Source organism: Martes martes (genome assembly GCF_963455335.1).
Source record: "Martes martes genome assembly, chromosome: 9".
Lineage (NCBI taxonomy): Eukaryota > Metazoa > Chordata > Mammalia > Carnivora > Mustelidae > Martes > Martes martes.
In genome coordinates this window covers 40,411,031-40,423,493 of record NC_137896.1, presented here as the reverse complement: position 1 = coordinate 40,423,493, position 12,463 = coordinate 40,411,031, and the positions used below count along the sequence as shown (strand labels likewise).

Below are 12,463 nucleotides of genomic sequence, written 5' to 3'. Positions count from 1 at the left end.
ACATCGTCTCGCACCATGTGGTGCCAAAGCCCAGTTAGTTTCACTTGCCTCAGCTTATTTTTGTGTCTTAGGTCATTTTATTTTAATTTTAATTTTTCTCTTATTTTATTTTATAACACTGGACATACGGCCTGCACTTCAGGCTTTTTTTTTTTTTTTTTTCTTTTAACACTGATGTGTTTTAGGTCACTTTAAATAACAATCTTGTTTTATTTTTTGTGTAAATTATTGTGCTCATTCTAGAGATGATCTATAGATCAAGATACTTTGTAGAAATCTAGTGTCTGTCTCCGTCCCCTCCCCTCCGTTTTCTTCTTTTTCCGTAGTTGGCCTTTTGAAAAATATGTAGGCTATCGTTTTTGTTTTTAAGTAAAAGTGGTAACATTCTCTGTAGACTTTTCTCCACTTTGCGTTCCCCTCTTAACAATAGTACATCCTAGCTACCACCCCCTAGCAGTATACGGAAACTGTCCTCAGTCCTGTGTCAGTGACAGACCACTGCACTGTATGGATACGTGTCATTTATTCTCGTGAACCGTACTTCTTAGGAATTCTGTGGATTTCCAGTTCTGCAGTTTTCCAGGAACTGCAGTTTCCGAATGCTTATGGAAAGAAGATGAGGGGAAGGAGCAGTGCCCTGGCTGCTTCTAGAAACCATACCTGTTTGTGACCATTCACACCAGTTTTTCTTCTTGGTTCTCACCCTGGGTGAAGGGGAGGTGTCAGTCTTTCTGTAACCAGGTAACAGGAAAAAAAAAAAAAAAAAAAGCATGGCTTCTTTCATGAGTCACACAGCCCTCCACAGTTTCTGTCATTTAATTTACACTCCTTTTGGCTCACAGTTAGAAATTCTTCCAGGTTTTGAGAACACACTATTTGTCAGTCTTAAGTTTTTTGATGGTGGCATCTGTTTTGTGTGTCTTTGTGTTTATATTAGTAAGGATTTGGGAGGAGTGGGAACACAGATTGTGCTTCAGATGCCACTTAAAAACAAACCCCCATATGTAAAAAGTAAATAAAACAAATGTTTTCCAAACAATCTTTTCTCTCCTAACTAGTACTGAATTATTTGTATTGCAGGGAAAAGGACTTGGAAGCCAAATTCATTATTCAAATGGAGAAAAGCAAAACAACAATCACAAACTTAAAGGCAAGTAGCAACCTGGCCTTGCTCCGGGAGCCTCCAGTTTGTTTTATTGTCAAAATGATCTGTTGGTAAATGAAACATATCTGCCATTTCCTTTCCCCTCCTCCTCAGTTCAACTAGCCACATCAACTTGCACTTGGCTAGGGACCATCCATGAAGCAAAAGGGTGATGCCCTGTCTCCTCTCCTATCCCTGGTTTCATTTGACTTCAAAGTCCTGGTATGTGAGCTCATGGGTTTAACCCAGACTCAGCATTGTTATCCTGTATCCTGTGGTAGATCCTTAGCTTGGCGATTGGCTGAATTCTGTGAATCAGTAAGTGCTGGCCCTAGATTGGTTTCCATTCTTAATGAAAATAATCATATTTTGTAAACTTTGCAAGAGGAGCTTATGTTATTATTCAAAAACTCAGGGGATGAAAGATTTTTAAAAAATGGGTTTTTTTTTTTTCCTGAAAAAGATACTTGAAAAAAACCAGAATTTTCTAGGATGGCATGTTCTTCCTTTTGCATGTTAAATGTCCTATTTTTTTTTTTCCCTTTGGTCAGTGAATTTTGTTAAGGACCGTGAATACTTTTCACTTGGGGGGGGGGGATAAGAGTGTAAAATTAATAATAATAAATCGTGTGCTTTATGGACTCAACCCCTTTGTCCTCCTATGTTTGTCACTAACTTACAGGTTTGGGTTTCTGAGGCCTGCTGCTCCATGGCCAAGTGCAGATCAATCTCTAACTGGATTTCTGTTAATTTGTGGCTCAAGGGACTGGATGCTTTGAAATCCAGTCTCAAAGTAGTGCCACTTGATCTCCAGTGGTAGAAGCTGGGGAACACTCCTATCTTCCAATTGGGCTGTGCTCCGGATAATTTGATAGCCTTCCTTTGAGGCCCTGGTGTCCCTTTGCCTGAGGCATTCTCTAGTATAATGTCTTTCTTCTCTGACCACAATCCTTGTACCTTCTAGCTCTGTCTGGCCCTACTTGGCTTTCCCTCCTTTGACCTACCACATCTTCCCCCATTTCTGCCAGTCATCACTTGGCTGTTGCCTCCTGTTACATACCTTTGCTTTGCTTTGCTTCATGTATCTGTGTGCTCATACTGCTTTGGTTAAAGCTTAATCATTAAAAGATTATATTTACTGAAACAAAGAGACACTTGGCTCTGGATGCATCTCTTCTTGATGTGTTATTGAATCTATTTTCCTTGATTATTCTGTTGCCTTTTGACAGAGTTTTACAAACATTTCCTCATCTGATACAATGAAAACCGATGTCCGGATTTTTAACATTTTAATAATAAGAACCGTAGGAATTATTTATTTATAGGCTCTGAATTATGTTGGAAAATATGGTGCTCATTAAATTTTTTCAGCATGTGTCCAGGGAACTTTGTGAAACTTTGGTGGCTTGTGGTGATTTTTAAACATGGTTTTTGGTTCAATTTAGGTATATAGCAAGGTAGACAAACTACACAGACATGTGCAATAAACTCATTATAGGATAGGTCCTAGGAGAATCTAGTCTGTTAGAAGTGGCAGCCGTTACTTCTGGATATAGTGCCCAAGGGGTAGCTTCATGGAAGAGAAGCATCTGACCTGGAGTTTTCAGTGGGGCTGCCAAACTACATAACTTTTTTTTTTTTTTTAAAAGATTTTATTTATTTATTTGACAGAGAGAGAGAGAGAGATACCTCACAAGTAGGCAGAGCAGCAGTTAGAGAGAGGGGAAAGCAGGCTCCCTGCTGAGCAGAGAGCCCGATGCAGGGCTGGATTCCAGGACCCTGAGATCATGACCTGAGCCGAAGGCAGAGGCTTAACCCACTGAGCCACGCAGGTGCCCCCAAACTGTATAACTTTGAGGGGCTCTAGTCACATCACAATCCATGTGATTAGCACCTCCTAGAGTCCTGCAGACCCCAACTCTGGTGGTTTCAAGTGGAGGGAACAGTAAAAAGTATTGAAGCTAGGGGAAAAATACGAGTCTGGTTGGAGTGTTGGGTTTGTATGAGGGAATCATGATAAAAACTCCAGAAAAGTAGCCTTGTGTCATAGCCTAGAGAGCCTGGATTTCTGGAAGGAGTTCAGGATCGATCAGTCGACCGACCGACCTACCTACCTACCTACCCAGGGCACAGTCAGGAGGAAGTAAATGCTTTTTAGAGTGTAAATATGAAAAATGGTGATCATTTTATATTTCTAATGAACTTTTCTTTTCTCAAATTGGATAGATCATTTAGCTGTGAGTGCTTTTACATTATTATCATAATCCTTTCCCTGTAGATACCAGAAGGAGGGACTGGGGACTCAGGAAGAGAACGGACCAAGACCTTCACCTATGACTTCTCTTTTTATTCTGCTGATCCGAAAAGTCCAGATTATGTCTCACAGGAGATGGTATGATATTTTCATAATCTTTATTTTGATTCCCATTTTGAGAAGAACTCTTTAAAACATCTTGCTCATTTTTTGGGAATATAATTTATATAAAATTTGCCTCTGCTAACTTGGCTTTGTTACGTTGCACCATTTTTATCTTAATTAAGCCTGAGAAGAATTCAGTCCACACAAAGTTGATTTTGTTTTTTCACTTCTGAGCATAATGATCATAACCTTTTTTTTTTTCCCCCAAAACTTGGACATGAATACAGTTTTGAAGGCGCTTGGCAATTAAAGCAATTTGGAGGCGCCATTTGTATATTGCTAAATCTGGCAGACAAGCCACTCAGCTCTGAGTCTCCCCTCAAGGCAGAGCTTTAGGAGTTGGAGTTCAAACCCAAGTCCCATTTGCTGTGAGTGGATCATTGTAGGATCATTATAGGATTCTAGAAAGAAGGATTCTAGAAGGATATCTCCCCCCAACCCCCGGGGGTTTTCTAGAATCTAGACTATAGATGAAGTTTGTGGAAGAAACCTGTGCTATAGGCTTTTATTTTCTAAAATGTGGATGTGATATGGGCATGGAGGAACAGACCCAAAGATCCTTGTGGGAAACCATTGCATGTGAGCAAGGCAAGGGCATGTCCCTGGGACCAGCTGGGTGTTTGAGCAGAGCAGAGTTATGGGGAAGCACCGTGAAAGAGGAGGATTGTGGGCTTCTTCCTGGCTTGTTCACAGCTTCTTTAAATATATTGCTTCAGGCCTGATGTCTTATTACTAGGATAAGAATTCCTGTTTTGCCTGCTCTGGGTTATAATCCATGGGGTGGCATCTTAAAGTGGTATTCTTGTCTAGTTGCTTGCAACTTGGTGTGTCCATGTATGAGAATCACCACATTGCCTAGTAGGTGTTAAAAATGCAAAGTCTTGACCAGTTTCAGACCCACTGAATCAGACTGAATTTTTATCAGGTTCCCAGGTGATTTGCACACACCTCAACATTGAAGAAGTACAGTTGGTTAGGAAATAGTTTGTGGAAGCGATTGGCTTTACTGAAGCAATGTAAATGTTGGTGTTAAGATAGACAACTTAGAGGAGTTGTTCAAAGGAGATGGTGGAGTGACTGTATCCAGAACATGTGGATTCAGTGTCAGGGCAAAATAGAAAGGATGACAGCAATAAGAATGAGAACCACAGAGAGAGTTGCCTGGTATGGAAGAGGGGCCAGCCATTAATGTTGCCTTAGTTTGCTTTGGTGTTTACAGCTGTGCTTGGCACTCAAATACCCTGTCTCCCTTGATTTTCATAAGACCAGATTTAACTTTAGCACTCCGTTTTTCTTTGTCAAAGAGACTCAGTGAGCTTAAATAACTCGCTCAAGCTCATAGAACTAATCGACTTAATAGTAGCAGAGTTGGGGTCCTGGGGCTGAGGTGTAGGTCAGTGGAGATGCCACTGGAAGGTCTTTAGGGCATAAGAGTAAAGGGTTGGTTTGTTCTAAATGATAGATAGGACAGCCCTGTTGATGAATAAATGGATAAGTGAGTAGTGTTAAAAACCAAAATTCAGTCAAGTAAATTTAAAGATCTAATTGGCTTTATTCATCGATTCATGAATCCTACAGTATCCCATCCAGCAAGGAGGAAGGAGCTTCAAAGAGCTGTACCAAATGGAAGGATTTTATAGGCAGAAACAGGACCAGACAAGTAGCAAAAGAGAAGAAAGGATTGGTTCTGGCAAGATCATCTTACCCCCGGGGGAAGAGTAGAGGGTGTTAGTAGGTGGATCACCTCATCTTCCTTTGGGGGATCAAGAGGGCCCATGTGACAGATTATCTCATTGGTGCTGACCAGAAAATTCCTGACGGACCAGTTAAGACTACATATCGGGGGGAGGTTGAAATTGCAATTAGGTCAGGTGTTGAACCCCGGTTTTGTGACTTGGCCTAGTCACACAATAATAATAAGTAACTCCATTTTGGGCCTGTGGTTTTCTTTTTTAACAGCGGTGCAGAAGACTTTGCTGTTGAAGTAGCTGATTAATCAGCACTGGTAGCTAAGAGCATGGTGAAGAATAGAATGTTACAGATACTAGAATCCAGATTTTGGCTTTAATAGTGGAATGGGAATGAGGTGGCTGGTGTGAGGGAATTTGTTAAGGGAAAAGCCAGTTAGTTCATTCTGTAGTCTTCAGGCTGTCTTCCACAGAGGACGGATGAAGAGCCGTGAAGTTTCCACTTCTAATCTACCCAATGAGCGGCTGGATTTTCCTCGTTATTTAACTTGAGTTGGAGGCCTTCTGGGGATGAAGGGCTGTGTGGAGGGAAAGTCCACAGTGGGAGCAACAAGAGCGGTGTGTGACAGCAGGGCCTGGCACACTGGAGATGCTCAGTAAGCATTTGCTGACTGACAGAACTCGTTTACAGATGGTGGTTAATTTACAGGAACAGATGACATTTCCTGGTTCTACAAGAGTTAAGATCAGGGAAGCAGGAACAAGTTTAGTTTTTTTGGAAGTTAAAAATAAATGCTCTGGGTTTAAAAATAGTTTTAGTTTGTGAAAACCTTCTAACTGATAAGGATAATTTCCATGCTTCAGGTGGATGCGTAGTGGCGTCTCTTCTCAGGTGTTTTGGGTTTTTCGACTTTATATGGTTATATATAAATAACCTGACATTGTTCCATTAAATTACAAAACTAAAAAAGTCAGAGATGTGTTAGTAAATACTACTTTCTAGCAGGATCACATGTTAATAAAATCAGCATAGATACAGGAAAATACCTGTTTTTTTAAACACCCTATTAGACAGAAGGGTAATCGTCCCTCACCCCTAATGTTAAAAAGAGCATCAGTTTTGACTATTGATTAAAGTTTTCATGCTGCCTCATCTGGCACAGGATTTCAGCTGTCAGGTTGTATCCCAGCTATTAATAGGGGAAGATGCAAGCTTAGCATGATGGTCAGTCGTCTCCTCCTTCTCATCTGAATATAAAGGCATGTTGAGAAAATGTATCATGCCTGTTACTGTAGTTCAACTCAAGTTTCCTTTACCATTAAACGAATACCAAATAAGATGACCAGCAATATTTCTTACAAATTAATTTTAGATTTAGAAAAAAAAAATCACTGCATGATTTAAGTCTATACTCACATAAATTAAAGACCATTAAATAAGGTCTAATCTTCCTCCTGGTTCTTCAAAACTCCAAAGGGAGGAGGCTTTGATCTCACACAGCCTGTTCCTTGATTCCCCCCTGGAGTAACTTGAAACCTACAATCTTCTTGTTGCCAAGTGCGTGGGTGAGTCTTTTGTTTTAACAGTGCCCTCTTGTGGGCAGTTTCCCTCAAGTGAGGCCCTGTGATGCCTTGGATGACCTGGAAATCAGCTTGAAAATCTGTGCTGAGACAAGTAGCAAGGGGAATTTTGGGTCACCTGGCCAGGTGAGGATCTCAGCAGGGTTTCTGATGCCAGTGGGGGAAGGTAGGTCGTAGGTCTCACAAAGCAGCCCTTCCCTTCCCACCTTGCTTTGACTGGGGATGCTAAACAAGTCCTTCCTGGGAGCCACAGTGGGGTAGCCTATTTTTCTTGCCAAGAACCCCGAAGATGTGGGCAGTGTCCTGCTGCTTCTCTGGGTCCTGAGCCAACTTTGGGTGGGTTACTTGAAGCTGAGACTGAGCCTGGCCTGGATCTCAGCATCTCCAGACCTGCATATTCTAGGCCTGTTTTGCAGTAGTGTCCCCCATCCCCCCCCCCACTCTGGGCCCCCAAGTCTCTCAGACAACTCAAGCTGAATCAGCTTTCTGGAAAAATAGGTTATAGTAAAATGGTGGGTGGGATTTTAACCCCAGGAAAGAGTTTTATTCTGAAAAGTTATGGGTTTGATTTAAAGTATATTTTCTATGACTTTGCTTTAACCTCAGGCAAAGGTATTATAGAAGATCCTTCTGTTATTCTTTGGGAAGTTTATGTAGGGCTGTTATTCCTATCCAGTGGTACCATGTGACATGGTAAAAATGATAGATAACTTTACTGTTTGTGTAATCAGAATTGAAGAAATATTTGGAGTTTCTCCTTATGTTCTATATACAGTGCTGAAAACTAACCTTGGATGGGTGGTCTGGAGCTGTGAGTCTCCCTGGGATTCTGGGCTACTTCTTCACAGTTTGTGGGAGGAGGTCCTTTCAGGGAGGGCTGGGGCTTTGTGGCTGATGTCAAGGATGTGGGAAGAGGCCACATAGTGATAAAGTCTTTAGAAGCACAGTTTGGGGGGTCAGAAGTGCCCAGGTGTAAATCCCAACTCTGCCACTCACTGTATATGCTCACTCATCTGACTTTTACCCCTGAAGTGGGACCTAAGTGATGCTACCCATCTAGTAGCATTTTATGAGGACTAGTATGTGAACACAGTGTGTTCTGCTGTCATCGTTGAGAGTTGAGTAAGTCAGGCAGAATTTGAGAGTAGGACTAGAAAATAGCCTCTCTTAAAGCTGACATGGATACAAATGAACAGCATGAATGAAACCAGTCATTTTGGAAGTGACTCCATTGAAAGGATAGTTTGTAAATCTTTGACCAAGAAACTGAGAAAACAACGTCCAAGCAAGATGGCGGCAAGATGGTGCCCGAAGAAAGCCGAAGTCTGGTTGGCTGTGCTATTATTCTGTCCTTGGATGCCAGGCTGTATTATTAACAGGGATGGTTTACGTGGAGCTGAGATCCAGAGGACTGGTGTTCATTGGCCCTATCTAGGGGGTGGCTGGAGGGCTTAGATCCCCGCAGGAGAGATGCTGGGTTTCAAGTTTATCTAATCCAGCATCACTCACAGAGACTGAACACTCCTGAGGGGTTGATGAGGCTCCCAGCTGGACTGTGGTGACCCCACAACATAGTGCCTCACGTGAGCTCTTTCTGGCTCTGACAAGAACCTAATTATGCTGCCTCATGACGTTTCTTCAGCTGCTGATGCGCCTAGTTTTTGAAGCAGGGAGGTGTTTTATGTGGCCTTAGTGTGCCTATTGGTCCAAGAAGACAGGAGGCAGTTTGAAGGCTCATGGGGTTTGGAAAAAGTTCTGGTTGGTTCCCTCCCCAACTGTGTGTACCTAGGATGGCCACACATCTCCACTGGCCTCATTTACATCAGCTGTCTGGGTGAAGTATTTGTCCTTCACCCTCTGTCATTCCCCAGAGTATCCCCCTTCAATTATGTGGTGTGACAGCCATGGACTCACACCATTGTAGGTGCAACCCCAGGGCCCCACACAGCTCATCTCCCTGCCCTCTCCATCCTGGGCAAACCTTCAAATAGGAAGAAGCATCTGGCCTCTGACACAGGGGAGCCCGACCATCCCAGCCTCATTCATACCCACCCACCCCTCAGCTCTCAGACAACCTTCTGAGACTGATTTTGATGGATAGCTGGGCCCTTAAAATGACGGCATTGATTCGGCATGGTTTGAGCAGTAACTTCTGGCAGCTGTGATTTTCAGGTTTTGAGTATTTAGTTTCTGGAAGCTCTGATAGAATGAGTAACTCCGTAAGTTTATTTAATTCTGAAATGGTAAATCATCATGCTTTAAAAATCATCTTTGCTTCTTAGACATGATTGTCACTTGGCCTTGTTTACACTTTTGTATTTCAGGAATTTTTTGTTAAGTAGGAAAAAGGTTGGGGTTGCTTTTTGCTTCCTTAAAAAGTTAACTTTTGATTAAAAACTGGGGTACATACATATTCTGTTAATAGTTCTGTGATGATTTATTTATGTGGTGTAATCCTTATAAGACGAAAGTAGCATTTAAGAATATTGTCTACATTGAAGGGGCTTTTTATTAAAAATCCATGGTAATTGTGTCTTTTGTGTGTGTGTGTATGTGTGTTTTTTCCACTTTCAGATTTTCAAAACCCTCGGCACAGATGTCGTGAAGTCTGCATTTGAAGGTTATAATGCTTGTGTCTTTGCATATGGGCAAACTGGATCGGGAAAGTCATACACTATGATGGGAAATTCTGTACGTTGTTTTACACTGTGGGAAGAAAATTTCTCATTATCTCTCTTTGGACTGATAGAATTATCTCTTTTATCTACTTGGTCTGTACTAACTTGCTTTTCATGTTCTGATCATTCTTTAGCAATAAGATAAAACTCAGTAATAAGTTGTACTAAATTTCCTTTGAGAGATTTTAAATTAGAAATAGTTTTAAGTTTATAAGCATGAATAATGGATGCAAGTCTCAGTTCATTTTCTGTTTTTAAAGGCTTTATAATCTTATCAAAAAAGTATGCTGGGCCCATAAGTAATTTATTCTTTTTTTCTGCCAACACAACAGTTTGAATAAAATTACTGAACTCTATTCTTTTTAAAATTATTCAAAACATATTTTCCTCAAGAGAAATGTTAAAAAAAAATATCTCTGGTGGAAAGGTACTACATAACCTCAGCATATACATAAAAGGAGAATTACGCTGTTTACATAGAGTCTATATAGTTATGTGGGGTTTAGTAGTTATGCTATATAAACTAACAGACATTAAAGTTATACTTGCCCCCAAATACGGAGGAGTAAAAACTAGACATTATTGCAGGTACTTTATCTCGTTCCGTGTTTTCTCCAGATCTAGATAGTGCTGGTGTGTTTTATTTATAGCATAGTGAATGCTCTCCTCATTGCCTGTCAGACCTGTGGCCTCTTCTAGCTGTGGAGATTCCAGCTGGAGATCAAAGGGCTTCCTGCTGGCAGGCACAGTGGGTCTTAAATGCCAAAGGTTTGGTGGTTCACAGAAGTCGTGGTAGTGCATTTTTTAAAAAAGATGTTATTTTTATCTATTTGAGAGAGAACGAGCAGGGTGAGGGGCAGAGGGAGAGGGAAAAGCAGACTCCTCGCTGAGCAGGAAACCAGATGTGGGGCTTGATCCTGGGACCCAGGGATCATGACCTGAGCCAAAGGCAGATGTTTAACCAACTGAGCCACCCAGGCACCCCAAAATAGTAGTAGTGCATTAAAGGAGGGTGGGTCTTTCCAGATGGAAACATTTGAGTGCCTGTGAGCTGGCTTCTTAAATTCAGGCTTTTCCTTCACAGGAGAAGTAGATAAATGCTGTGCTGTGAATCCTCAGTGCTGAACAGTGTGGAAGAATACATGGGAGAGCAAGCTGTTAGTTTCAGGAATTTCACATTCCTTTTTATCATTACTTCTCCCTTCCTAGTTTCCCACTGTGGCTTTCCAAAAAAAAAAAAAAATGCCTTCTCTAAAAATGAAATTTGCATGTTGATCCGCTAGTAGCTCTTTTACGTTAAGTTAAACATTCTTAAAGCACTCCCAAATCACACCTGTTTTTCTCTGACCTTATAGTTAGTTGAGCATTGTTTGGGTCTTCCTTTTTATTTTGTTCTTTAGAGGCACAACAACATCAAAAAAAAATATGGCAAAACGCCCAATTTTCCATGATAAGAATTGGTACCAACTTAATGGTGTAAGGGAAAAAAGTTCTCTTAATGCGGTGATGGTGTTTTTTGTTTGGGGGGGGGCCTGTTGGGTGAAGGTAGGGAGGGACTTCAGAAGGAAACATGAAGCTCTGAAGTTTTGGTTTCTTAGCAAGAACACTTGACCTCATCTTTAACATCGTTCTGGGTTCATCAACTTGTCCATGCCAGCTGAACCACGAATACTCCTGAAGATGCCCACGTCGCAGAAGTCATATGACGTATTAAAATCTGTCTTGGAAGGCTGGAGTTGGGATCAGTGCATCAGGAGAGGGATAGGATACATGTTTTAATTTGGTCCTGTCACCTAAGGGTTAAGAAGATTACCAGCAACTTTGAGTGCTTACCAAGGTTTCATTGGTGTTTTTCTTTTCTGCTCAATGTATATTTCACCTTTGGTCATTTGACCCGATCAGATTTTCCACATTTATTCTATAGCTGTAGACCACCTTGTTGGAAAGTTTAAGGAATAGATCTATGTTTTCAAGTCAGGATTTAACTGATTGAGAGCTGATAACTGTATATTACTCTAGACCTAGCATGTACAAGTTAGAAAGCTCTGTCCTCCCATTTCAGAGGCTAGGAAGCAGTCCTGAGGGGGTAAATGGTGTATTTGGGGCCCTGCGATGGTAGGCCTGGGGTTGACGTGCAGGTCCCTTGGGTCTAAATCCACTCTGGCAAATTGCACATTCAGCCATCAGTTGCTTTTATTTCAAGTGACAGCTGTGGCATTCTTCCTTCCCACTGCAGGGTGATTCTGGCTTAATACCTCGGATCTGTGAAGGGCTCTTCAGTCAGATAAATGAAACCACCAGATGGGATGAAGCATCTTTTCGAACGGAAGTCAGGTAGGTCCCGTGGGCTGAGTAACTGCGTGTGTGAGCTTGTTTGGAGTTTCTCCCCAGGCACGAGGAGTAGATAAAGGATAAAGCCTTTGGACTCCTGAAGGCAGGAAGCCTTTTCCCCTCCTGTACTATCACAGCTAGAAGCAAAGCTTAAAATATGTCTGTTTTCAGTGACTTCTTGGGTGCAGTTTGGATTAGGATTTGGGGAGGCTGGCAGAAGTAATCCTGCTTGGTCAGAAACTCTGACATAGGATGTTTATTGCAAATAGAGAGAGTTTTTGAATTTTAAGTGTGCACCCCGTTCACTGACCTTCTTCTTTTATCTGAATAAAGTTTGTTTTATTCTTTGTGTTTGCAGGATCACTGTACAGCTAATCTTTAAATAAATCTGGATGGTTGAGGTGTTTTGTTTTGTTTTTTTTTCTCCTTGAAATTAAAACTTGGTGGGGAGCCAGTCTTCTCTTTGGTTTTGAGGACAGACATAGCAATTGGAGGTCCTTATGGCTGTCTGACCTCTCAGTGGCTGTGTGGCCTTGGACAAGTTGTTTTAAAAAACTCTGAACCTCTATTACCTCACCTGTAAAATGGGATAATAGTAGTACTTGCCTCTGGGCTGGCATAT

The 12,463-nt window shown here is 41.5% G+C and overlaps 1 protein-coding gene across 2 annotated transcripts in view; it reads left to right on the top strand.

Annotated features, from left to right (window-relative positions):
• Window positions 1-12,463, top strand: part of KIF16B (kinesin family member 16B) — a 283,672-nt gene that overhangs the window by 36,186 nt on the left and 235,023 nt on the right. For both annotated transcript variants that reach the window (XM_080813104.1, XM_080813105.1), the window contains exons 2-5: window positions 1,081-1,150; window positions 3,423-3,536; window positions 9,407-9,523; window positions 11,747-11,844. In XM_080813104.1, coding sequence (XP_080669230.1) covers window positions 1,081-1,150; window positions 3,423-3,536; window positions 9,407-9,523; window positions 11,747-11,844 — 399 coding nt within the window. The remainder of the gene's footprint in view (window positions 1-1,080; window positions 1,151-3,422; window positions 3,537-9,406; window positions 9,524-11,746; window positions 11,845-12,463) is intronic.